Genomic DNA, 27,366 nt, shown 5'->3' with positions numbered 1-27,366 from the left:
CAGAAGAGTACATAGAACAGGAAGTAGCATGTTTTATTGCCAGTGGTAAATTGCATTGTAAAATCGATAAAGTGGCTGGAATGATTGTCACGATTAGCGCCGCCGGTTGCAACAAGGGCCAAGCGCCTACTGCCACATGCAATCGAGGATTAATCTACCAAAATACGATAAAAAAAGGCGATGCGTTACTTAATCGATTAAAAAAACTTGGTCAAGTTATCGATTATTAATTTTACAGTAACTTTTCCTTAAAAATTATTATGTTGATTGAACTTGATATATCGTGTAATAGATAGTACTGACAACGATTTCGGGCGCCACGTACTATTTATTATTTTCTGTTCTAATTACATTGACGTTCTTCGTAAGTTTAGAATAAGTGTTGTATGATAACATAGGAAATATTATTCATAAAACAAAGTACTATGATTTGAATTTTTCAGTAAATTATAATAGGAAACATAGCGTTGGAAATTTGTCAATATCTTCCAGTGTAGTGAGTTGTTTACATCTTAACCTTATTCATGTAAGATTTAAAAATCAAGTTTATTTTCTGGAATGTTCTTCTTCATTTCAGTAATTGTCAACATTTTAATGAATTATGGCTCAACGAATTCTTACGAAATATCCTAGATCCATTTACAAAGGAACAAAAGAAATCAAGCAACATTTCAATTATCTGCTTGTAATGGATTTTGAATGTACTTGCAAAAAATTTGAGAAAATTGAACCTCAAGAAATTATCGAATTTCCCTGTGCAGCAGTTTCTACAACAAGTTGGCAAATAGAGAACGTGTTTCACGAGTATATTAAACCAAGATTTCATCCCCAACTTACTACATTTTGCACAGAACTCACAGGAATTATACAAAGCATGGTGGACAATCAACTACATTTCCCAGAAGTGTTTAAAAAATTTTGTAAATGGTTAGAAGAGAATAATTATTTTAAAGATGGAAATGATAGTGCATTTGTCACATGTGGTGATTGGGATCTCAAGCACATGTTACCATACCAATGTAAACTAGACAAAGTGTCACTACCTGCACAGTTCTCAAAATGGGTAAATTTGAAAGGTAGTTTCTGCGATGCAACAGAATTTTATCCACGGAGCTTAATAGATATGCTTTCACATTTTGACCTTCCTGTACATGGAAGAATACATTCTGGCATTAGTGATGTAGAGAACATGGTTAAGATAATACAAAATTTAAACTCAAAATACAATTTTGAATTTAAAATAAATAGTGCACAAACTGATGTTTGGCAACAATATATAAAACATAGGTAGGTTTAAAGACATACCATTAAAGGAAACAAATTTGTTGAAAACTAATTTATTAATAATAAAATATTGCTCGTATAAAAATGCAAAACTACAGTGTACTCTGTATAATAAATATTTCAATAAAAAAATTAACTCTAAAACTTCAATTTACAATCGTTTAACATTGACCCTTATTTGTACATCAAGTTTGTTATTCTCTGTATAAATCTCAAGAATCGCATTCAAGTTGCGTTCTATTTTTCGTTTGCACTGTATCTTCAACTGAAAGTCCCTTCGCGTTGGTATCATTCCCTCGGCTGGAACAACACTTAGATACTCTGTATTTGATAAAGAAGTTTCAAACGGTTGTGCCACGGTACAAGAACTTTTTATTGTTACAATTGCTTCCGTTCTAGTCGGTGGAGTTAAAAATACAAGGGATGGGCTAATCATAAAATGACCGGTATTCATATCGTTCTGAAGTGTACTGTTTCCTGCTAGTGTGCTGTAAATTTTTTAATCAAACATAAATGTTTCTGAAAACTTTCAACGACTAAGAAGTTAATCACACTTACTCAGACGGTAAAAAACTTTCTCCATTTCCTTCGTATATATGGCTGTTATCACTGCAAAGGGAATAAAACATCTGTGACTCGTCTGCATTATCATGAAGGACAGACAGCGTTTCATCGGCACATGCTTCCATCGTTAGCATTATTTCGTGTTGACGAATTCCTCGACAAAGATCTCCAAGATTTTGCTGAATAACATACAGATTAATAAAACACTTAATTATCAAAATAATTAATTAAGTATACATACCACAGAATCTCGGATAGCGCTTATATCTGACGTTATCTGTTCGCCAGGGAAAGCTTTACATATCGGATGAACTATGTTTCTAAAAGCCTCGTTTTCATTTCCATTGAACTCGCCGATTTCTTTCATTTTATTGTACAATCTAGAAATTTATTTGAAAATTAGTTTATAACAATTATCTTAAAATTTAACAATTACTCACCTACGAATACGCCAACGTGTAGGTTCATCTCCATGACTGATTAATAGCGTTCCTACATGTGATACGTCAGACCGCCGTAATAATGCTAAGTCTTCTTTTCGCGGTTGAAACTCTAAACTCACCCATTGAATTTCCTTTGGATTCAGTAGTAATTCGGTTGGATTTACTTGCCAGCTCGATACCATAGTAGGATACACAGCTGAAATAATTTAGAAACATATTTAAAAAATGATAGTTCGGTTCTATTATGCATTTAACTAAAATACCTTTTGGCACCAATTTTATTTTAACGTATGAACATAGATCTCCGATGTTTTGCAATTTGATCTTTGCATTTAAGGAACCTCCAGAATTTAAAATACCAAGGGATAACCACATTTTTCCACTGGTGTCTTTGAATGCCTCGGAAATTTCAACCTTGCTATAACCACCGTATCCATAAAGATATAGCTGTAAATAATACACTGCCTGTTAACTAATTCCTAATAATATATCAATAAGTATACCTACCACTTTCGAGGGTCGAGATTCATTGTCTTCTCTTCTAGGCTCATAATGTCTGAAGACTATTTTCCCCACAGCTGCGCCCATGTGATGGGGGCTAAATACAACAGACAGCGTCCTACTTTCTGAACCTTGTAGGGGCAGTACAATATTTGTACCAACAGCTTGCCGTTCTCGAAGAAACTAGGAAAAATTCTTATAAATATTTTTGCAGCTATAAATTTTTCATTATTTTTAAGATGGACGATATGCATTACCCGAAAGTTTTTCTCACTGTCCGAAATAATAGCTTGGATCTTAATCTTATTGTTGCTTGTATTACGAATGGTAAATTCCTTGATTTCTGATTTTCCTGTCTTTACACTATTCCATACCAAAGCAGCGTGTGTTGTTCTTATAGGAATCTTGTCTCCAGCAACAGTCGAACCAGATACCGAGCTGAGGGGTGAATTTCTGCCAGATATACCTGATCTGTTATCGTAAAGAATAATTTTAGATTTAACACACGTTACTTCATAAAAATTTAATACAATATACTCTGTCAAACTTACTTGTTCGAAATCACGCTATGAGGAGATGACGGAGATCTAGTAGATGATGAATATTGAGGTGTTTCGCAGCGAATGAAATTTTCATTTTCCGCCTCGGTATATGCGCTGGATTCTCCAATTACAGAATAGTGATAGACATTATTAACTGCGATTAATTTAATCTTCATATACCTATGAATATAAATTAAAATTAATACAGATAAATTCATGGTATTATGTACATTTATGAAACATTTCCTCACATTTTGGCAACGTTCAAATTTTGTTGTTTATACGTGACATGGAAACAGCCAGTTTCGTTAGGTTGTACGAACAAGTTTTCCGGTTGTATCGAGAAATATTTGGAATTCTTTGTTGATTCGATGTCTTGCACGAATGACGCGGATACTAACGCTGGCATAGTCCCCAAATTTATCACAGTCAATGGTTTGCTTTGTTTGTTAGGAACGATCAACGGTAGATCTGTGTCGATTACTTGTATCTTACAAGTTCCCACTTGTACGAGAAGAGGAACTTCTTTGACGATTATACTATCTTCTGAAGTATTTGCAGCTTGAATAATTAATGTGCCATCATGATATTGTAAAGATTGTTGTTGCATTTCTGTAGTTTGGTGCAAGACACCTATACACTTGATATTCGTGGTGAATACCTCTTGAGGCTTAAGCGTTACATGTTTCAATTCATTAGAATTTTCTAGGCTGAATACTATCGGTCCATTCTGAATAAAATTTAAAAAAATATTTAGAAAATAAAGTCTGTATAAAATTATTTAATATTATCACCTGTAATATGGAAAATTTGATAGGAACATTGACGCTGTTTTTGTTCTTAATTGTAATAGGTAAAACTGCTGTACTGTTCTCAACAACACACTGAAAGTCTAACTCCTTTTTCTGAGAGGGATTTAAGATACTGATATCGATCTCTTCAGGCTTGAGACAGATAATGTGTTTCATAATCCACTCGGATCTCGTTACCATATCCGATACTGTTATGTTTATAACTGTTATAATTGGTTTGCTCATTTTCATCACTGTTACTCCAATCTAAAATAGTTACCTTTTAATTTTCATACCATCGTAAACTTTGTATTTACTTTTTACCTTAGCATGTTGTTCGGAATTTGGTTTAATAAGAATAACATCTTTTGGTAATGTAAGTCGAACATTATGCTTGTCCCCTTGCACTTGGTGTACGCTCAGCGAGCAGATGACCCATCTATCGCTTTTATTTAAGAGTTCGATATTAGCCTCTCTGGACATACCCACGATACAGCTGCACAATTCTTCTGTGTGTTCTCCAATTGCAACATCTACAAAATATACAAATTAATAACTGAAAAAAACACCAAATATAAAGAAAGATACACTCATGTTATTATATCATACTATTAAAGTGAGATTGAGTGCCTTGCAAATTTGAGAGATCTTGTATAAATGTTTCTGTTTTGTCTTTATAAGAAATATTTTCCTGTTTTATATTTTCTTTCTTTCCTATTTCTTCTTTTTCAAGATCAAATGATATAAAATCTAAAATTAAGGATCTTCCTTAAACCAAATTGAGTACAGAGACTTAATGTGTTTGTTAGTCAAGTAAAATTTTAAAAATGAAACTGTACCTTGATTGTACAAAGGTGGGATGTTTCCATTATTTCTTTCTTTCTTAAGCTCCTGACAAGCAGTTTCGAAACAGGTTCTCGCACCTACATTGGAATCGAATGATAACATCTCTGGAATAGAATGTTTACTGTTTACTACTTCATTGGTAATTTTACTGTCCAAAGACAATTTTGTTGAGAGATTTAATAACCCCATATTTTTTTCGAAATGTTCAATATTCCTGCTTGATGTAGCTGGCATGGATTTTCTATTTGAAGGTAACAACGTGTAAGTATCTCTTTCTGGCTTCTCTTCCATCATTTGCATAGATTTTTTCTTCTTCTTTGCCATGATAAGTTGATCCACCAATCTTCGTGGTGTACCATTATCAATATCTTGTAAAGCTCGAGCAATACTTGTTAAACTCATGATGCTTTGTTCTTCTATTTCTTTCGTTGTACTCGGTATATTTTGTTGACTTCTATCTTTATTGGTATAGGATCCAACTAAGGATTCTGCAGAAAAAAAATTATCCTTCACACATAATACGAATTTTGTTTTAATGAATATACTTAGTACCTTCTGTTATCATAGTTGAATCAACCAAAGGTATAAGTTGACCTTTCTTTTGGGGGCTGTTTACAGATAAACCTAAACTTGGTCTTCCTGGCGCATTATCCGATAATTCTCCGAAATTTCCACATTTTCTTCTGAAAAACTCATCCACGGATAACTTGCGCCCAGCACAAGACCTAAAATTTGATCGTATTATGCTTGTGATTCAAATATTTACAGAGCTAGAAACTTACTCTACTGATAAGTCTAATTCACCAATGATACCAGAAAAACAAGATAAGTTTAAGTATTCTTTTTCCTTAGGAACTGTCATGGGAAGAGCATAAGAATAATTTTGTTGCCAAGATAGTTCATCAGCCAGCATCTGACTGGCCATTTCAGAAGCAGGACGAAATTCTTCATTGTTAAATTGAGCCATCAGCTCAGCAGTTGTTGTATCACATGTTAATGTGTTCACATTCTTATTTGATAATGCTGATATACATTTTTCTGAACTCCTACTTAATCCTGATGAACGTGCACTTATCTCATTTGGTTCAAAAAGAATACTACTTGCTTTTTTAATACCTGAATGCAATGTGTTTCTATTCTGCAGATTAGTCTGACTAGAATAAACAGACTGACTTGAATCAATTAAAGTTAAAGGTGTAAAATTACCAGATAAGTTCTGCATATTTGCATTATTTTCTTTGTTTGTATCTGCAATAATCACCAGGTGTATGCATTACTACTTTACAGATAAAAAACTATATTCATAAATCTGATCTCATGTGTTTAAATCATAAGTTTTTACCATATATAATGGATGTAGTCTTTATATCACTACATCTCTGAAGTAATCTCCTAGCAAGTTCACGTTCTGTATCCAATTTACTGTCACCTTGCTTCTCTGTATCTCCCATTCCACTCACTTCAGCTAAAACTAAAAAAATTCATTGTCGAATGAATGTATCAACATAGTTTATGTGATATACAAGAGACTTACAGGAAGAGATATTATTGATTATACCAAGAGATGAATCATCAGACTTTTGTATCACATCATTCTTGCCTGCCTTAGACTGTTTGTACATGTCTTCAGCAACATCCCTGTCAAGGAACTTATTATCTAATCTGAAAAGGAATTGTTTCAATATTTTTTTCTTTTTTAGTATTTCACCATCAATCGAATTACATTACATTATTTAAACAACTAAAAATTAAAAACTTACGTGCTTTTTCTTTGTACCGTGGAAGTTGCTTGCGGTTGAGGAGTGTTTAACACAGTCACATCGATAAAATCCGCCCCCGTGGGCTTGGGTGGCGTGAACATTATCAAAATATTTCTTTATTTATCGCTCGATTATACTGGCCAACGATTTCTTATAGAAACTCTACGTACGTATAAAAGGTTTTGAACGATTTACTAATCGCCTAATCTTTGAAACAAAGGAAGTTTGTATCATATTACTCTTAACGTATTACTTGACAGTTGATCGATTTTAGCGTTCAAATTTGAAAATATTCTGTGGTTACTAATCATAGAATACAAAACTCGTACTATGTCAGATCAACGACTCGTATATCGGTGAATATAATGAAACTGCCATCTGGATTAAATGGTACTAAAGTAACACCATGTGCGTCGTCGACAGGGCGTATCGATGGCATACATATGTATAATAATGCCGTGAAAGATACTCGGAAAAACGTAAAGCTACTAATTAACTGTAGTAGTGAAAATGTTTAAAAATAAAAATATCTTTAGTCTCATCATGTATTGATGAAAGTTAATGAATATTAAGAAATATGTTCTGACTTCATTACGACTGAATGAAGGTTTTGTACTTTGAAGATCGCAATAAAGATTGTAACATATTGACAATACAATGGACGAAAAGGTAGCGATAACGACAGAAAGGAACAGATTAAATTATGAGAATAAATTGATATTGGCACCTATGGTGCGAATCAGCACTCTTCCTATGCGTCTTCTTGCAATTGACTACGGTGCTGATATAGTGTATACGGAGGAATTAATAGATTGGAAATTATTGCGATCGTTTCGACGTGAAAACGGTAAGAAAATGTTAGTATTACAAAATTATGAAAAAATATTTCTATTCTATTAAGGGAACAAAAAAGTTACTTTCATATATTTCTCTTCAGATGTTCTGGGAACAGTTGATTACATAGACAAAACAGATGGAACTGTTACATTTCGGACCTGCCCTAGAGAAAGAGATAAAGTAGTCCTACAAATTGGTACTTGTGATGCAACAAGAGCATTGAAAGTTGGCAAAATGATAGAACAAGATGTTGCTGGGATAGATTTAAATATGGGCTGTCCTAAACTGTTTTCCTTGGTAGGAAAAATGGGTGCAGCTCTTCTACAAGAGCCAGAAACAGCCAGAAATATTCTGAAAACCTTAGTAGATAATCTGAGTATTCCAGTGACGTGCAAAATACGTGTATTACCAGATTTGAATAAAACCTTAGAACTCTGTGAACTTTTGCAATCAACTGGTATATCTGCAATAGCAGTACATGGTCGCACTGTTAGTGAAAGACCACAGCATGCTAATCGTAATGTAGTATTGAAAGAAATTTCAAATAGACTTTCAATACCAGTTATAGCAAATGGAGGCTCAAAAGAAATACAGAAATATTCTGACATTTTCAAGTAATACCTCGGTTAAAATTCTGTTCCTTAAATATTTTTATTTTGATGTAATTCTAGTTATTTACAGATTTAAAGAAATAACAGGGTGCAGTAGTGTGATGCTTGCTCGTGCAGCAGAATGGAATTGTTCCATATTTAGTAAAGAGGGTTTACTTCCTATGGAAGATGTGATAAAATCATATTTAAAATATGCTGTGAACTGTGACAACCCACCTTCCAATACCAAATACTGTATACAAAATATTCTTAGGGAACAACAGGAATCAGTACTAGGCAGAAAGTTCCTCAATTCTCAAACTTTAGAACAGATATGGTATGATTTATATTATTCAAGTAATGTGACTGGGTATTTTAAATTTAATAGATATATTATTTTAGCAATTGTTGGGATTTAAGCGACTATTATCGTTTGAAGAAAAGAGAATTTGATGAAAAAGGTTTATTAGGAAGATCACAAGTTTCACCTATGAGAGAAGATGATAAACAGGATGGAGAGCAACTACCTAATAAAAGAAAGATTGCCGATGAGGAGGATGTAGTTTTAATGCATTGTGCATTTTTAAGAAATAATTATGTAACGGATCTACAATTGCCGAAAACTGTATTACACAAATGGTCCCAAACTCAAAGAAAAAAAATGCCAAACTATAACACGCAACAAAAAGGGAAACTTTTCCGTTCCATTGTTACAGTGGACGGAAGGAAATATGGATCATCCTTCTGGTACTAAAAATTCCGTATAATGCGTTATGCATTCTCATTTCAATAATACAATGTAACGTAATTGTGACTTTCATGTTTTAATTCTTTTAGGGAAAAAAATAAAAAATGGGCAGAACAAGGAGCAGCACTGGTTTGCCTCTTTTCTTTAGGCTTAATCAATGAAAAAACATTTGCCGCGAACGGCAATGTTCCTTCCTGATACTGGACAATTGAAGAATAGGAATAATTAAAAGTACTGAAGGAAACAAATGTACTCTTGAAAATATTTTGCATTGAATAATGAAAATTGAGCTTATATTTTTTTATTAGTTTTGTTATCAATAAAATAACATTTTTTTGTTACATAAAAGTAGTCTTCATTCCTCCTACTAGTTAAAAAAATTAATATTCCTATATTGTCAGTATAAATGTACGGCAATAATGAGGAAGCATAGAATTTGTATTCTATAATTTTATATGCTCCTATTGGTAATTATAAATATCATAAATTATTTAATTTGGAAATATCAAAATAAAGAAATTTTTTTAAACATTTACAAAATTAGAGAAGTTTATAGATATTTTGAATTTTTTTTTTCTCATGTTGCACACTCTAATTGTACGTATTTCGCCATCTATCATTGAAACCATGAAATAAAGTAGCAGACGTAAATGCATTTGTGTGTGTGAGTAGAATTACACAGAGGAAACTGTTAAGTTTTATTAACATGTAAATAAAGTAAAGAAAATTATTGCAAATCATTATAAAGGAATAAGTACTTACAATTTAATAATTAAATCATTATGTAATAATGGGTCCACCGAAACGTTTCAAAAAAGATGGTAGGAATCTCTTTTATTCCATTAATAAATTTTATGTATTTTGCCTTTAGATATTACTGTTAGTTGTTGAAAATATGAATAAAAACAAAATTATTAGGTACTACAATAAAAGCTGTCATTTATTTTTTAGATAGAGGTAAATGGAAGAAGCGTAAAGAAGATCCAGAAGAATTCAATGATGATGATTCTTTAGATGATAATGAAGCTGAAGGCATACCTGATGCAGCAAAAAATGATGTTGAAAAGCAAGATGAATCGGCATTAGAAGATGAGTTTGGTGCAAAAGATTATCGTTCACAGATGATTCTAAAGCCTGATTGTGCTTCTAGACCACTTTGGGTGGTAAGATAATACTGATTAGTCTCTTATCTATTTACTTTTTATATATTAGAATTAGTTTAATACTTCAATTTTTTTTAGGCTCCAAATGGGCATATATTTTTAGAATCTTTTTCACCTGTGTACAAACATGCTCATGATTTCTTAATTGCCATCTCAGAACCTGTATGTCGTCCAGAACATATTCATGAGGTGCTAATATTATTATATGTATTAAAGTGTATACATATAAAGGTTATAAAAATTTTGATTACTTAAATTTTACTTTGTAGTACAAATTGACTGCTTATTCTTTGTATGCTGCTGTTAGCGTTGGCCTTCAAACACATGATATTATAGAATATTTAAAAAGACTTAGTAAAACTAGCATTCCTGATGGAATTATAGAGTTTATAAAATTGTGTACATTGTCTTATGGCAAAGTGAAGTTAGTATTAAAACACAATAAGTATTTTGTTGAATCACCATATCCAGAGGTATTGCAAAGACTACTGAAGGATCCAGTAATTCAAGAGTGTAGGTTAAAAAAAAGTATAGAAGATGAGAAAGAAGAAGTTATTACGAATGTTCAAAATAAAATAAAAGCTCCACAGGTAATAATGTTTTTGTATCAATGATATAATTATTTTTAATGAAACACAGTATGAATAATTTATATTCCTTGCAGTTTGGAGTAAAAACAATGACCAATGTTTCAACTGTAACTACTAAAGTACCAGAAACAACCAATGATCAAGTTTTAGCAGAAACAGCCACTATTCCTGAAGATATAACTACTTTTTATGATAAAATGGATAAAGAGGATGAAGATGAGGAAGAAGAACAGGAACTAAAAACAGTTAGCTTTGAAGTGAACCAGGTACATAATTTTTATCTTTACTTGTAAAATACTAACATTCTCTACTACTTATAATAAATTGAATTGTAGGAAAAAATTGAAGTTATACAAAAAAGATGCATAGAACTAGAGTACCCTTTATTAGCAGAGTATGATTTCAGAAACGACTCCGTAAATCCAGACATAAAGTAAGCACAATCCTTACACTATTATATTGCATTATATGAAAGAATATCATGAAAATAAATACATTATATTTTAGCATTGATTTGAAACCATCGGCTGTGTTGAGACCGTACCAAGAGAAGAGTTTAAGAAAAATGTTCGGAAACGGACGTGCCAGGTCAGGCGTCATAGTTTTGCCCTGTGGTGCTGGTAAAAGTTTAGTGGGCGTGACAGCTTGCTGTACAGTTCGGAAACGTGCATTGGTGTTATGTAATTCTGGAGTGTCGGTAGAACAATGGAAACAGCAGTTTAAGATGTGGTCAACGGCGGATGATTCGATGATCTGTCGATTCACAAGTGAAGCTAAGGATAAACCTATGGGCTGTGGAATTTTAATCACGACATATTCTATGATTACACATACGCAAAAACGTTCATGGGAAGCTGAACAGACAATGCGATGGCTTCAAGAACAAGAATGGGGAATAATGGTTTTGGACGGTAGTATATTTTTCCCATTGAATTGTGTTTTTTTTTTAAATTATATTTAACGCATGTACATTTTTAGAGGTGCACACGATACCTGCAAAAATGTTTAGAAGAGTCTTAACCATCGTTCAGTCCCATTGTAAATTGGGTTTGACCGCAACATTACTTCGAGAGGACGACAAAATTGCAGATCTCAATTTCCTGATTGGACCTAAACTTTATGAAGCTAACTGGTTGGAATTACAGAAAAGGGGCTTCATCGCGAGAGTACAATGTGCCGAAGTTTGGTGTCCTATGACACCAGAATTTTACAGAGAATATCTTGGCTGTAAAATGAGTAAAAAGTTGGTGAGTAATCGTTTGTCATTTAATTTAGAATAGTATGACATCTAATGATATTGCAATGCATTTTAATCTAAAACAGCTGCTTTATGTGATGAATCCTAACAAATTTCGTTGCTGTCAATATTTGATACGATATCACGAACGACGTGGTGATAAAACCATTGTTTTCTCCGATAACGTTTTTGCTTTGAAACATTATGCCATTAAAATGAACAAGCCGTACATTTATGGTCCTACTAGTCAAGTAAGTATACGTGTATAACTTCGATAAAAATAAAAATTTTAGTAATTACTAGATACGTGATGTTGTAATGAATTTCAGAGTGAACGAATACAAATCTTACAAAATTTTAAATTCAACACTAAAGTGAACACAATATTTGTGAGTAAAGTGGCGGATACTTCTTTCGATTTACCGGAAGCTAATGTTCTTATTCAAATATCTTCTCATGGTGGTTCACGTCGTCAAGAGGCACAACGTTTAGGTCGAATTTTGAGAGCAAAGAAAGGTATGTTCTTCTAAATACATATTTTAAATTTTTAGCATATGTATAATTGATATAAATCTACAAAACGTATTTTTTAAATTTTCATTACGGGCTCAGATAAAAAAGTTGTTAAATGTAACCTTTACAATTTTCTTCGCGATTTCCACAAATTGCAATTTTTTCAAAATTTATTTGTACACGTCATCTAGTATACTAATCCTTCTAACTTATAAAAAAAACTCAAGTCGTTAGATTCAATTTTAAAAAAGTTATACTGTTTTAAAGAGTGTCCGAATATTAGTGTATTAATTTAATTACTTTAATTTAATTAAATTAATTAATTTAACACTGTATTAATTTAAATAGAATCGATTAACTAGTATTAAGTATTGTAGGTGCCATCGCAGAGGAGTACAATGCATTTTTCTATACATTAGTGTCACAGGACACAATGGAAATGAATTATTCGAGGAAGCGGCAGCGTTTTCTTGTGAATCAAGGATATGCTTATAAAGTAATTACTAAACTTGCAGGAATGGATGAAGTATGTATCATTGACCTACAATTCAATAAACATTTCCTAAAGATTACTTCAGATTTTATTTTTGTGATTATTAAAATAGGAGCCAGATTTGATGTATACATCTCGGGAAGAACAGTGTCACTTATTACAACAAGTTCTTTCTGCAAGTGACATGGATGCAGATGAAGAGAGAATACCTGGAGAGGGGCCAAGACCTGTGAGTTTTATTTGTAACATCCTTAAAGGACATCTCCATTAAATTAGAAGACGCACCATTTTATTTCACTTGAACTATTATTTTAGATTATACGCAAAGCCGGAAATATGACGTCAATGTCTGGCGCTGACGATGCAGTTTATTACGAATATAGAAAAGCGCCCAGTTCATCGACAGCAAACAAGCATCCATTATTTAAGAAGTTTAGGGCGTAAAGGACTTCGATCGTACGCGCGCGCGTGTGTGTGTGTGTGTGTGTGTGTGTAATTAATTAAGGAGTAAGCTTTTGTACTTCTTACAATATATCTCTAATTAAATACATGATCAACAAAATACACAATTTGCGTTGTGTGTAACACACGTTTCGTGCCTCTCAATTCTTTATAAATTCGATACGCACAATGTAAGTACTTACGTAATACAAATTACGTGAAGTGCAATTTATGCGAATGTAAACCACCGGCTTGACGGTTGACTTAAGCAATGCGATAAGGCTATTCCTGATAAATTTGTTAGTTTAGAGTCATAATGTACATTTAACATGGTATTTATTCAACAGTAGTTCTCTAAATAAATCGCAAATATTGAACTAAAGTTATAACATTTTAGTCAATTAATTAGTATTGCATTGTAGGGATATATATTGGGTTGTCCGCAAAGTTCGTGCCGATTTTCGATAAGTGGCATTAGGACAGGTTTGAATATGTCAGAATGATCGTAAACAAATGACATGTGTACATATTTTAGGTGATATTTCAGGCATCTCTAGAAAAAAGTTTGGTAGGGTACATTAATTTTTGTCAGTTTTATACGGTCTTGAATATGGAAGGAAACAAAGTACATTATAGACATTTAATGCTTTTATTTTACTGGAAAGGCAAAAATGCCACACAAGCAGCAAACAAGATATGCGCCGTTTATGGGGGAGGTGCCATAGCTGAAAGAACTGTGCGGAAGTGGTTTGCTAGGTTTAAAACTGGTGATTTTAACCTTGACGATCAAGAACGCCCTGGTAGACCCTCCACTATACGACACGAGAATTAGCAGAAGTGTTAAAAATATCAAAAATCACCATCCACGAGCATTTTGTGAAGCTTGGCTACGTAAATCGTTTTGATGTATGGGTTCCCCACAATTTAATGGAAAAAAATCTGATGGATCGCATTTCCATCTTTGACTCGCACTATAAACGCAACGAGGAGACACCATTTTTGAAGCAAGTAACCAGATCTTGCATCCTCAGATTTTCCCTTATTTAGGTCTTTACAAAATTCCCTTAATGGCAAAAACTTTAACTCTTTGGTCGAGGTAAAAAATCACCTTGAAATGTTTTTGGCCGAAAAACCTGAGAAGTTCTGGAAGGATGGAATCTTCAATTTGCATGAGAGATGGAGAAAGGTTGTAGAACAAAATGGTACCTATATAATTCAATAAATATATATCGAAATTTAAATGAGCTGCCTTTGAATTTTCCTTAAAAATCGGCAGGAATTTTTCGACTACCCAATAGTTTATTTAATACAATTGTTTTTTAAATTATAAGTTCCAATATTTAATTCTACTCTAAGTTTATAAAAAAAATCTTAAAAACCATAATATAACATCTGAGGTAATAAAAAGTCTATTTCATTTTTATGTTATCTTCAGACCTGCCTCTTTCCGATTAGAATGTCAGTCAATGATAATGCACTACCTGGATGCATTTCATAAAAGTCGTGGGTTACGCGCGCTAAACGTCAGTTGGCTATAGTGGTGGATGACGCGTTCGTCCTGAACTAGTAACGAACTAGCCGTGCGAGCTGCCGGCTGTCACATGCAGAGCCAGTTATCCCGGCGACGCTTGGCGGTGCGTCGTTACATGCGAGATGTGTTGTATTCGTACTCGTTTATCACCGTCTGTTTTGTCTTCTTCGCCCTTCTGATTGAACTATTCTTTGATCCACATCCCTCGACAGTTGTTTGGTTATCGACATGACACTCACCAGCACGCGATGGCAGTGCCGTAGTTACGGCCGAATCGGAACAGGACAAGGCCACATAGACGCATCATTATGAAAGGAAGTAGTAGTTATTCGTGAACGTCCTGCCTTCTCCTATATATACAAAAGTCTTCACTGGAAGGATTGGTGAACCTCAAGAATATACCAAATGTCACGAGTACAAGAAACATCCAGCGTATCAATATGTGTATACGCTACGAGGTAAGAGGAAAGAGAAAGAAAACGCGTCTCCCTGTGCACTCCATCCTACATACGATATCCAGGTGAACAAAAGGTGGCATCGTGGACTGTCAAGAGGGAAGAACACACGAGAAAAACGAATACGTCGGTGTGTCGTCTGTGGGTAGGGGCGAAGTTCAATGAAAATTGAGGAGGATCGCGTCGCGACAAAGAGGGTGCTACCGTGTCAGTGATACTGTGAACTGAGGCTGTTTCTGCTTTGTAGTGGAGGAACGTAGAAGAAAAGGAAAAATAGAGAGGATATATAGGGGAGCTAACACGTCCGTCGGCACTCGACGTGCCGGTATATCTCGAGTGCTCGTCGGTAGCCGCGTCCACGGCTACGCGACTATAACACCTTAAGCGTCGCGTGTGAATGTGTTGGCAGCGGTGGTCGCGTCTTCGTCGTCGACGTCGTCGTTGTGATCACCGTGAAAACGGTGCAACACCGTGGAGATTGCCGAGAACACCTCATCGATGGCCCGCGCGATGGTTCCACGGGAACGTCCGTGATCGCGGCGCGACGGGAACGTCGAGGATGCCGCGAATATCGTTTACGCGCAGAAGGATGACGGGCTTTCAGATCGTCGCTCGGATCGATAGGTACGAAAGGATCGAATAATCATCGCGACAACACCACCGGAGAAGAAGACACCAGCAGGTGTGTGTGGTGAAGTGAGGTGTGTGAACCAGGAGTTCCCCCCTCTTCACGGAGGTTAAGCCTCCGTGAGCAACGAGGATCCTCGCTCGAAGATGAACTCCATGCTATATACCCTCCAAGGGTTCGCGATATTTTTTATGATATTTTGGTCGGCACTGTGGATCTTGCATGTGCTGGCGCTGATCGCCGGTCACTGGAAGCTGCACCGGAAAGTCACTCAAGCACCAATCTACGAGACGCCGTTGCCCGGCGTGTCGATCATAAAGCCTCTGATGGGCGTCGATCCAAATCTATTCAGCAACTTGGAGACCTTCTTTACCATGCAATACCCTCGTTACGAGTTGCTGTTTTGCGTGGAGGACGACTCGGATCCTGTGTTGATGTTGGTGCGTAAATTGATCGAGAAATATCCGGAGGTTGACGCAAGACTGTTTATCGGCGGCCGGAATGTGGGCGTGAATCCGAAGATTAACAATATGCAGCCGGCATACGAGGCGGCTAAACATGAATTTGTGTTGATTAGTGACAGTGGTATCAAGATGAAAGAAGATACGTTATTGGACATGGTGAATTACATGACCGACAACGTAGCATTGGTGCATCAGATGCCGTTCACGTGTGATCGGGAGGGTTTTGCCGCAGCGTACGAGAAAATATTCTTCGGCACTGTACTGTCACGTATGTACCTTGCCGCTGATTTGCTCAGGATAAACTGTCATACCGGTATGTCAGCGTTACTGAGGAAAGCGCCGTTGGACGAAGTCGGCGGATTAAAGACATTCGGCGTGTATCTCGCCGAGGACTTTTTCTACGCAAAGTCGTTGACCGACCGGGGTTGGCGTATCACCGTGTCCTCGCAGCCGGCGTTGCAGAACAGCGGCCACTGTGAGCTGCATTCGTTTCAAGCGAGACTACGCAGGTGGGCGAAGTTACGCGTGGCCATGCTGCCCACAACGATCGTTCTGGAACCGCTTAGCGAGTGTTTAGTGTTAGGTGCCTGTGCTTCCTGGGCGGCTAGCGTACTGTTTGAGTGGGACTCGTTGGTTTTCTATTTGGTACATATACTGTTGTGGTTTATGTTCGACTGGTCACTATTGTGCGTCGTACAAAATGGACCGTTGCCATTTAACAAATTGGAATTCGTATGCGGATGGTTACTTAGTGAGATCACCAGGCCCTATCTTTACCTCCAGGCGGTTCTAGATCCTCTGATACAGTGGCGGTCGCGTGTTTACAAGCTCAGGTGGGGCGGAATCGCAGAGGAAGTTAAAGCGAAAGTCAAGTATTAAAAACCGCGTGAAAACGAAATTCGTTCTTATTTTTCTCCTCTTGCTTTTCTTTTCTTTTTTTAAATATATATTAGCAGATCAACATCCACATCGTGCTACAAGCGTGGGTGTGTTGTAATTATTCGATATAATATTATGCTATTACGCATATGGTACTTATTATACTATGTTAGAAACGAGAAAAAAATACACACCGTATACGCACGACATACGTATATATCGATACAGGGGGGTTGTACGCGCGCGCGCGCGCGTGCTTACATCATACATACATATGCACGCGCTTACGCAGATACAATAATCGCGCATGTATATACGTCATACGGTGCCGTGCGGGCACGGTTTTTAAATTCTTCGTCATATCATCTCCGCCGGCTCGTAACGATGTGTTCACTTTCTGTGCAATGTCCTTTGGAAGATAATGATAATATAAAGAATGCTTTATTTTTCTTTTTTTTTTTTATTTACAATAGGCTATCTTGTGAGGTTAAACGTATAGTGATAATCGATGTACGTAAGCCTTTTTCGAGGTCCTCGCCCGGAACGAGGCCGACCTTTAAGTCATTATTGTAGTATTATACATGTATATTGTGATATCGATAGGTTCTAATGAAACGATTTCTTAAGATGGGATTTCCTATCAGTGTTAGACGCGTGCTTCTGGCGTATACGTTTGACTCTTTCAGCTACGTGCAGCGTCCGCACGCAGGTAGTCATTTCTAATATACGTGTAAGGCATTCATTTAATACAGTGTCGTCAACCAAACGAACAGGTTGTGCGTTGAGAAAATGAAATAAATTTTTTAATTAAACCAGAATTTACTATCGCTACTGTTTACAAAAGTAAGAAGATAAGAAAATTCTTTTAGTACTTTTGGGGGGAAAAAGAAAAAAAATGAAAAGCATGCACAAAAAGCGAAATAAAGGAGGTTATTCCACTATATCATTTACTATTTAGATTAAACAAAAAAACAAGATTGATTTCATCTTAAATTTCATTGGGAATTTAATGTTGGATTGATACTGTTATTACTCTTATTGTAAAAGGCAGGGTAATTTTCTATATTTTCCATTAATATTTCATATTCCCCGGAAGAGATAAGAGAAGGGACGTGTATATACGTCTGACGTGAATTCGACAGTTGAAAAGCACTTATAAGAAAACGAAAGCATGCTTTTTCATTGTAGCGGCACACAAGCGTCTGACGCATATGTGAGACGCACGCGTCTGACGCTAATAGGAAATCCCACCTTTACGAAAGAACACAGCTGAGGACGCTATCGACTTGACGTGTCTTGTTGACGTATTCGCTGTTTCGTTCACAGAATGTTTGCACGCTTATTATTTCTGTCGCCACAATAACTAACAACGAGTTAACGTTGTTTCAACATTTAGTTGAAAAATATTTATTTTTTTCCCCCTTGTTCGGATTAAAATTGGTTAACTTATGAATTAAGAAATTTTAAATGTAAAGTCTACAGGTAAACGAGACGTTGATGGTTTAAATTATGGAAGAAATTGAAATCGATAAGAGGTTAGGGTTAAACGGCAGTAATATTCGTTGTTGGTACCGCATTGTTTGCCGTTCTTACATCGATAAAACGGACGAAAGTGGAATCGAGCAAGGATACACCCGTTCGCGAAACTGCTAATTAACCTATTATAGGTGGCGCATGTGTAGTTATCGTTTAAAAACACGTTCGGTCAACAAGTATTATGGCACATAACTGTTACATGGACGAATGTAGCAGTCATTTCATTTGAACGAACTTTCCATCTTTAACGACTAACAATCCATCATTATAAAGTACTGAAATTGTCAAGTACAATATACTTTTTTAGTCATGTGTTTTATAGGTTATTTTATGAGCATGCCTAATAATCTATTCGAACAATTTGTTTTGTTACGTGATACGTGTCATACGAAATTAATCTGATCAAAGTCATCAGGTATCGCTAGATTCGTGTAAATACTAAAATTTGTACAAATATACGTTGAGTTTTACTTCTGTTTTTTTTTTCCCGTTTCACTCGTTGAATATTTATTTGTACATATATACGTATATTTATTCTCTGGTTTCGTTTGAGGTTATACCTGTGTTTCCCGGTATTTACTTGTTTTTTTTTTTCTGCACGAGTGTGTACACGTTTTATTTTTATCGCGAGAGAGAGACATTAATTATCTTCGAGTAATCGAATTGAATTAATCCTTTTTCAATGAACGATTTACGAGTAGATGTATTCCTTTCTGTTGACCTTTTTTTCCTTTCACGCTGAATAAATTATTCCAGTTCACCTTCATTCATACATAACTGTGCCTGGTATGACCGAAACGTGTTATCATTGTAAACGGGAGATAATAAATATTTAAATCAAAATATTACTTGTTACATCGTGCAACGTTGATTAATTATAGTTTTGTGTGACAGATTTAACATTCTCTGCGTGGTATTACTCTTGTTCAATTGCTTCCACTAACAAGGAGAGTGCAAGGCCTTCGGGTCACCGATTTAGTTGAAACTTTACATACTCGTAGATTTGTTCACCCTATTTATGAAAATATAGCATTATAGGGGTAGATACTCAATGGTTCTTCAGATATTTATAATTAAAGTTTTATTATTCCAAGAAACTTACAAGGAAAGGTCCCGAGGTGTAACTCTTAGATTTTAACGATCTTTGGCACAATGATAGAGTTTGAAAAACTGAAGCCACTTATACCCGGTTTTGAGGGCAGACGGTTAATAGTTTACGAGATATTTAACATTAAAGTTTTTTTATCTGTGTTTATCTTCTAAAGTGTAGGTATGTAGTACCACAAGTGATCGTGGTGGAGTTGGTAAGACGTCTCGCTGGCGAAAGAATGTTCTTTTTTTGTCGAGGGGTTCGGTCTTGCTGGAGTGATTTTTTCAAGATGTTACTTTTTTTTAAATACACGTGTATATATTCCACTATGTATAACTAACCTTCAAATATTTTTTTCTCTAAACACTGCAATTTAATTGTTACTATAATCATATGATGTACATCAATCCAGGTGGTATTTATCATAAAAAGGGATTAGATAAACAGACATCCAGGCATTCTCAACAGAACTAACAATGAAAAACTTGTGGCCGAAGAAACAAAGATACCATTCGGCTTACATTGTCTTCAAACTTTTATGGATCAAATGTTTTTATGCTTTGAACGTTTTTATGATAAATACCATCCGAATTTATGTACATTCTATGATTATAGTAGCAATTGAATTGCAGTATTTCAGAAAAAAAAATATTTGAAGGTTAGTTATACATAGTGGAATATATACACGTGTATTTAAAAAAAAAAGTTATAAAAAAAAAGTAACATCTTGAAAAAATCACTCCAGCAGGACTGGAACCCGCGACAAAAAAGAACATTCTTTCGCCAGCCAGACATCTTACCAACCCCACCACAATCGTGTACCATTTGCTAGTTATTTTTATTTGTTAACATTAACGTAGGGTAATACATTATATTTGTAATGTGAGGGGGGGGGGGGCTGTGTTACGCTTCCTGGGACATCTGACGTGCTGGGGTGAAGGGTTGGATGATTTCTTCGAACCTGGGTTTTGGGGGTTTAATCATGAGATCTGGTGCATAGGGAGAATTTAGTACAAACTTACAAACTTCCCACCACGACCACTTCTAGTAATACATACCTACACATGAGAAGATAAACACAGGTAAAAAACTTTAATATTAAGTATCTCGTAAGCTATTAACCGTCTGCCCCCAAAACCGGGTATCAGTGGCTCCAGTTTTTCAAGCTCTATCATTGTGCCAAAAATCGTTAAAATCTGAGTGTTACACCTCGGAACCCTTTCTTGTTAGTTTTGGTTTACAGAACCCACATGTAGCATTGTGGCGTAACGGTAACGTACTAAATTTGTGTACGTCGTAGGCTAGAGTTTTCAATTCCTGTTGGAGAAATACTTTTTTTTTTCGATTTTTTTATTCGAATTAATTACACTTTACACCGGAAAGCGCATACTAAATTTTAAATAAAATGGCTTTAACTTTATTTGCTACATAAAAAAATTTGAATATGATACTTGTCATTGTACAGGAGAAATATTAAATCTATCACTACATACAAGGATGGGATTTATCACAAAAAAATGAAAATTTTATGCAAAAGAACAGAAGGTAATAAATAACATCGTAAAATATAATAAACAATAACTAAACAGACTTCGTTAACCGTGCCTGAAAAGTAAGCAGACATTTTATTTAAAATTTAATATGCACGTTCAGGTGTGAAGTGTAATTAATTTGAATAAAAAAATCGAAAAAAAATTTTTCCAGCAGAAATTGAACCCTAGCCTACGGCGTAATGTAATATTTTCATAAATAGGGTGACCAAATCTACCAGTGTGCAAAGTTTCAACTAAATCGGTGACCCGAAGGCCTTGCACTCTATTTGTAAGCTAATTGGTCTTATTCACGATACATTTCTCGTGATAAATTTTCTTTTCAAAAGCTTTTTACGAAACTTAATCCTGTTGATGCTGGTTTAATTCTAATATGTGTATGTCTATGATCATAACAGTTTAGATACGTCGATAGAACGTTAAATTCATCGTACGCGACTGGTTTTCCTGATTGGTCTTTAAGATCGTAAGGGTTAAGACATTTCGTCGAGTCTAGTCTATGTAATTCGATACAAAGGCTTGCACGAGCGCCCACGGTACATGACCATCTTAAAAATAAGTGTTCCTTGCTTTTTCTACATTCCTAACTCGTCACATGTGTCGCCACAATCGCGATTCTTCCTTCAGTTTTGAACAGAATTATCGACCTTTTGTTTTTTTGTCAGTTAAAGTGACTAAATTGAATTAAATTTCATGATCGGTATTAATTGTATTGTTCTCGTTTTGTCTTACGAGTTTCTATTATGCGCAAAATACAAGAGGCCAGTATTTAAAATGTTGTTTCATACTGTGTGATTAGAAAACAAACAGCAAAGTCATTATGCCAAGGTGGCAGCCATTAAAATCTTATTGTGTTCTTCGATCTTCGCGTGTCATATTAAGTGACATGGAAAAAATACGTTGGTTTTAGTTGCACAGTCTTGACATCATTGATCTTATGTCTTACGTTTTTGTTTTAGTAGCTATATATAATAGAGATAGCTATTTAGTATTCTAATATTGTATTAGATGAAATGTATTCAAGCGTTCAACGCAATTCTCGATTTTATAAATTAGAACTATAATTAGAATTGAACTTGGAAAGCTTATTACGAAGTCAACTAGTGTGTCGTAATTCTACATCATTTATGTCACGAGTGTGAATCGATATTACAAATCAATGGTTTGTGATTTGTGACGTTCATAAATCGCTGCCATATTTTTTCAAGATACCAACCATAGAGACACAAGAACAAAAGGTCGGAATGATACATATAAAGGTCTGTACCAATGGACGCTGGACAAGCCGAATATCTATGATAATCTATAATTATTCCTTATTTTCTGTTCCTTGGTATGTGAGATTAATTTATTTTAGTGAACAAGTTATTTAAAAGACAAGCTTACCAAATGGCGTCTAACAAAACAATTCTTACTATTATCGTTATCATTAAGGATGTAAATATAAAACTCGTACCGAGATGGCGTTTTTAATTTTTTCGTTAAGATAGGTAGGTGTATCTATTGTCGTGGGAAATGTTATCCTGCTCCTGTGATGGAAAGTCGCAGATTCAGCGAGTTGTTTTATACAACGAGGTGACGCTTAAAGGTTCATTTATACTATCGACGAGCCGAGCGAAACGAAGGCACCGTCGAAGCACGTATTGATAATATTTTATCATTATTTATGATTATTCGTTAATATATACATGCAAAGTCCAGTGAGCGAATGCACTCCGCTCGACTGCACCATCATTTGAAAAAATTAACTCCGTAACCATGTCAACAATGTGCTTGATTCGTTGATGACGAATTTTCAAAGAACTCGTTCAGTCCTCGTCCGGGATTCATACTATCGGAAAGTGAAGATGGAAGACGAAAAATTTATCGAATTAGTAAGAGAACACAATGTTCTTTTTGACTTATCGCTGATTTCATTTTATTTAATAAATTATCGAAAGAATATTTTGTTCTTCTAAAGTATTCAAAAAATTTTGTATCGTGATCCAGTAATTGGCTGTATAGAAGGAACTCTCCATGCGTTTTACGGTTGGTTCAAATTGGAAGGGCACTCCATCTCCTTTTTCGTCTTCTTTTTGTTTGATTCTCTTTCTCTAAATGTTCTCTGTTGCAGCTAAATCTTCGGTTGAAAATGAAAAATATGTCGACATGTTGGACGCTTGAGTTCTTTCCTTACAACGATCAATGTTACACATACTAGCGAGCAATCGGAAATAATGATAAAACACTATCAATACGTGCTTGGACGGTGTCCTCGTTCTCTTCGGTTCGTGCACGGCTCGTCAATAGTGTAAGTGGATCTTAAGAGAGGCTTCTCATGTGACAGGTCCAAAAAATCGATTTTTTTCTTTTTTTGCGTAAATCGATAGTTTTATATCTTGAGAATATGTTCCCAAAGTTTCAGATCGGAATTCGAAGAATTAATAGAGCTATAACCCGTTGGAACCTAACGTGTCACGCTGTATGTACCTATACCAGAGAAATCTTTGAATGCGTTTTTCTTGAAACCATGTTTCTTAAATTGGCGTGCACAATGACTCAGTAACTAATTGACTAATCAACTTTAAATAAAACTTGTTTTATTTGTTATACATTGCTCTAGGGACTATACCTCTGATCTTTATTTTATTTCTTATTTATAATATTCTTTCAATCAACGTAAACTCAATTTATCCACTGAAGAAAAGTCAATTCTTATCCAATTTTCCATAATTTTTGTTTGAAATAGGTGTAATTCCAGCACAAACAATCTAACTTTAAAAAACTTTTTTAATTTTTAAATTTTGATAACTGTGACAAGAGCTACACTGGCCGCCAACAATGGTTTCATCGTCGAAGCGGATAAAAACAATTGCATACAATTTGATATAACAATTGAAAGAAGGTAAACAAAAAGAATTGCTTGTGTAGTTTATGAATGCATCTATGTACTCGGAAAATAATAATCTTGTATTGTTGATAGTTGTCTCAACAACAAAAAAAATATAGAAGAATCGTTCGATTTTACTGGTGTTGCATGAGAAGCCCCCCTTAACGAGTAAAGTGAACTTACAGCTTTTGAGCTCTGACACTTTCGTCAGTCAAGTGGTCAATTAATTGTGATATTTATACAGTGCTCCCTCGAACAACGCGGGGGTTAGGGACGCCGACTGTCCGCATAGATGGAAATCCGCGTAGTTAGGAACCACCCGACCTCCCCTCTCTCCGTTTTCACAAAAAACTGAAGAACATTTATATTCTTCCAATGCATGTGCATACACGCGCACGTATTATGTAATTACTTAAATGTAGCTCCTTCCAGCTCGTAGCGACACATTGGTACTTTGATTTTTCTCCCAAATTCGGTTGTTCTTTATCTATTTGAATTCGGCACCACTGCTTCTTGTACACAGCGGCAATTTGTGGGGAGTTAGTGCACGCGAACGAATTCGCGTTCCCTCTTTCACACCTCTCTTACTCGTCGTGATATAGAAAATTGTAAAGGTGTGCTAAATATGTAAATTGATTCGAAGCGAATGTCGAAATTTTTCAAGAAAAAAGTCCAAGTACAATCGATACCGCGTTGTTCGAGGGAGCACTGTACTGTGCAAGTTCGAGCACGCGGCCGATTACGGTTTGTCGAACATCAACGAAATTAAATGGGCACTATTCTTAATGGCAATTGTGTACGATTTCGAGTGGTTGTGAGCCCTTCTGATTTTGTAACAGTAACAGCCCATAAAGATAAATTGGTCGTGTACGTGTGTAACTTGAGTTGGATTGAAACTGAACCTTGCATTCCCATCCGAAATTCCAGTGTAGTTTTTATTGAAACACTGTCATAGCGTGTTACTGAATTCTTTCTTTACAAAGATCTCTGAAGTATATGTATAATATCGGGTGCGATAGATGGAAAATATGTCTTTCAAGAATAGGAGTATACTGACTCGAGATTTGGCTTGGCTAGAGTAAAGAAATAAGATTTCCAAGGGTTTAGCTTGAATCGATGGCCGAGATTAAATTGAGCAATATTTATTTTAGCACAAGAAACGCGTTGTCCCGCAGAACGAGGGATCAATTGCGTCAGTTGGACTTTTTCACCACGAATTGGCTAGTGAATGCTGTTTTTCACTCTGTTGGAACGTAGAATATTGTTCGTAGGGTTCGTTTTATTGTGATTTATCGAAAGACGGATGATCGTTTGTTCTTCCCGTCTTGCCGATATTTCCATTCGCTCGTGGTACAAAGGAGGATGTTAAAAAAGTGCCAAATTTGTACCCCTTCAGTACCCCGAAAGTTATAGAGAATGTAGACGAAGTTGACGGAACTTCGAAATGAAAAAATTCAAACGCTATTCTACGGAGGAAAGTCAATATTTATATAGTGTGTAAAAACATATTGCTCTAATTGCTAATTAATAACACTAAAACGCGACAAATTAAGACAAGGTGCTACCATGCAAATATTCCATAAAATAATGTTCGTTATTATACTGTAACTTGTTTCTAAAACAAGATGAAATGCACTGAATATGAAGAATTGTTATTATACTTCATCCTCCTCTGCTTCAGATGACATTTCTTCACCGACAAGTTGCCGTTGTATTCCACAAAAGAAAATCATTTGTCAAGAGTAGTACGAAGTGAAAACTGAAACGCTCGTCAATCGCAATTTCAACGCGTTGAATTGGTATCACTTGATTCCTTCCCGCAATTAAACATTAATATGTTTATATTCGTCCGGATCCTACGAAATAAAACAAGCTCCGGGATATTATGCTGACCACTTAACACTTTGCCGGCCTCTGTCACGCTGGCGTGACTTTTTCTCGCAAACGGTTATCGGCCGCTGTCACATACGCGTGACTTCGATTCAGCGCGGCTACGATGTTTCCACTATGCTTCTGTTTTAACTGTCCCGATTGCCTTTTCTTCACATTCTTTTTGTTCTGTTAGTCTCAGATAGTCTTTCGCAGCCTTCGCATCTTGAAAGCTTAGATTCACTGTTGTAAAATACCCTTGAAAATGTCACGCAATGAAGAAATATATGCCGATGAGTTGTCAGACGTGTACGATGATACTGATAGCAAAAATGATAACGATTCGGATAGTGCGAGCGATATCGTTGTGAGAAGATTTATAAATAACGGAAGACCAATAATCAGTGACTCCGATAGTGACGAAGAGAGTTCTTTACCAAATGATTGGTCAGAAATTGATTTTGAACCTGACCTCCATAGGTGTCTGGAAGAGTCTGGATTGCAAACACCGTGCCCACAAGACATAATGTCAAGTGTGGAATTGTTTCTTGATGACGATTTATTTATTTTAGTGCCTTTTTTAAGGCACTTTTTAAGGCAACGTAAATTCCATGCGAGACAAATCAGCGGCCGGCAAAGTGTTAAATGAACACGGCGACTTCGAATTCCAAGTAGCAACGACTTTGACAATAGATTACCGCAAATACCACATCGACCTGGATTCTGGAAATAGTATTTTAGTCAAAACTCAAATGCGCTCACGTCACATCAATTCCGTGAAATACTTTCTTTACATATTATTGGACAAAAGCAAAACTGGACTTGCTGCAGTTGTTGGACACATTTGTGGGTGCAAAATAGGCCAATAGTGGGATGTTGTTCACACGTTGCAACAGTATTATGTGTACTTCGGGATTGCTCAACCTGCTAACTTCCTCGACCAATATTTTACCGAAGAAATGTCATCTGAAGAAGAGAAGGATGAAATATAATAACAATTCTTCATATTCGATGCATTTCATCTTGTTTTAGAAGTGAGTTAATAACGAACATATTTTATGGAATATTTGCATGGTAGCACCTTGTCTTAATTTGTCGCGTTTTATTGTTATTAATTGGCAATTTGAGCAATATGTTTTCACACACTATATA

At 35.5% G+C, this 27,366-nt stretch overlaps 5 protein-coding genes across 5 annotated transcripts; 4 read left to right on the top strand and 1 right to left on the bottom strand.

The window, feature by feature from the left end:
- The first annotated feature begins 477 nt into the window (after nucleotides 1-477).
- LOC108575119 (ERI1 exoribonuclease 3) lies at nucleotides 478-1,291 on the top strand. The gene is made up of 2 exons (XM_017937837.1): nucleotides 478-496; nucleotides 578-1,291. Exon 2 carries the CDS (start codon nucleotides 602-604, stop codon nucleotides 1,289-1,291), a length of 690 nt encoding a protein of 229 aa, XP_017793326.1. The 5' UTR covers nucleotides 478-496; nucleotides 578-601.
- Nucleotides 1,292-1,596: 305 nt separating this feature from the next.
- On the bottom strand, nucleotides 1,597-6,832 carry LOC108575241. Its single transcript, XM_017937983.1, is given in 19 exon segments — nucleotides 1,597-1,632; nucleotides 1,634-1,772; nucleotides 1,843-2,027; nucleotides 2,090-2,228; nucleotides 2,289-2,487; nucleotides 2,555-2,738; nucleotides 2,799-2,975; nucleotides 3,050-3,263; nucleotides 3,344-3,514; nucleotides 3,586-4,064; nucleotides 4,129-4,392; nucleotides 4,450-4,658; nucleotides 4,735-4,863; nucleotides 4,866-5,459; nucleotides 5,524-5,696; nucleotides 5,754-6,219; nucleotides 6,314-6,442; nucleotides 6,506-6,633; nucleotides 6,732-6,832. Coding segments are annotated over 19 exon segments (4,116 nt in total).
- A 373-nt stretch (nucleotides 6,833-7,205) lies between these two features.
- LOC108575209 (tRNA-dihydrouridine(20) synthase [NAD(P)+]-like) lies at nucleotides 7,206-9,104 on the top strand. Its single transcript, XM_017937949.1, has 5 exons — nucleotides 7,206-7,578; nucleotides 7,669-8,182; nucleotides 8,250-8,495; nucleotides 8,561-8,905; nucleotides 8,996-9,104. The coding sequence occupies exons 1-5, from the start codon at nucleotides 7,389-7,391 to the stop codon at nucleotides 9,102-9,104; spliced, it is 1,404 nt and encodes a 467-aa protein (XP_017793438.1). The 5' UTR covers nucleotides 7,206-7,388.
- Nucleotides 9,105-9,563: 459 nt separating this feature from the next.
- On the top strand, nucleotides 9,564-13,346 carry LOC108575186 (DNA excision repair protein haywire). Its single transcript, XM_017937919.1, has 13 exons — nucleotides 9,564-9,727; nucleotides 9,858-10,069; nucleotides 10,148-10,258; nucleotides 10,339-10,659; nucleotides 10,734-10,925; nucleotides 10,995-11,092; nucleotides 11,167-11,570; nucleotides 11,638-11,906; nucleotides 11,983-12,147; nucleotides 12,226-12,412; nucleotides 12,787-12,935; nucleotides 13,015-13,131; nucleotides 13,218-13,346. Exons 1-13 carry the CDS (start codon nucleotides 9,697-9,699, stop codon nucleotides 13,344-13,346), a joined length of 2,385 nt encoding a protein of 794 aa, XP_017793408.1. The 5' UTR covers nucleotides 9,564-9,696.
- Nucleotides 13,347-16,103: 2,757 nt separating this feature from the next.
- LOC108575245 (ceramide glucosyltransferase) lies at nucleotides 16,104-17,300 on the top strand. The gene has a single exon (XM_017937988.1). It carries the CDS (start codon nucleotides 16,104-16,106, stop codon nucleotides 17,298-17,300), a length of 1,197 nt encoding a protein of 398 aa, XP_017793477.1.
- The last annotated feature ends 10,066 nt before the right edge of the window (nucleotides 17,301-27,366 follow it).

The sequence above is a fragment of the Habropoda laboriosa genome, unplaced genomic scaffold (genome assembly GCF_001263275.1).
Source record: "Habropoda laboriosa isolate 0110345459 unplaced genomic scaffold, ASM126327v1 scaffold207, whole genome shotgun sequence".
Taxonomy (NCBI): domain Eukaryota; kingdom Metazoa; phylum Arthropoda; class Insecta; order Hymenoptera; family Apidae; genus Habropoda; species Habropoda laboriosa.
This window is presented reverse-complemented; position numbering and strand designations above follow the sequence as displayed.

Bases quoted from the DNA above. Each gene is read 5' to 3' on its own strand.
- LOC108575119 (XM_017937837.1), top strand. From the start codon at position 602: ATGGCTCAACGAATTCTTACGAAATATCCTAGATCCATTTACAAAGGA.
- LOC108575209 (XM_017937949.1), top strand. From the start codon at position 7,389: ATGGACGAAAAGGTAGCGATAACGACAGAAAGGAACAGATTAAATTAT. The intron at 7,579-7,668 runs GTAAGAAAATGT...ATTTCTCTTCAG, and splicing joins ATCGTTTCGACGTGAAAACG to ATGTTCTGGGAACAGTTGAT. The intron at 8,496-8,560 runs GTATGATTTATA...ATATTATTTTAG, and splicing joins CAAACTTTAGAACAGATATG to CAATTGTTGGGATTTAAGCG.
- LOC108575186 (XM_017937919.1), top strand. From the start codon at position 9,697: ATGGGTCCACCGAAACGTTTCAAAAAAGATG. The intron at 10,259-10,338 runs GTGCTAATATTA...TTTACTTTGTAG, and splicing joins GTCCAGAACATATTCATGAG to TACAAATTGACTGCTTATTC. The intron at 10,926-10,994 runs GTACATAATTTT...ATTGAATTGTAG, and splicing joins TTAGCTTTGAAGTGAACCAG to GAAAAAATTGAAGTTATACA.
- LOC108575245 (XM_017937988.1), top strand. From the start codon at position 16,104: ATGAACTCCATGCTATATACCCTCCAAGGGTTCGCGATATTTTTTATG.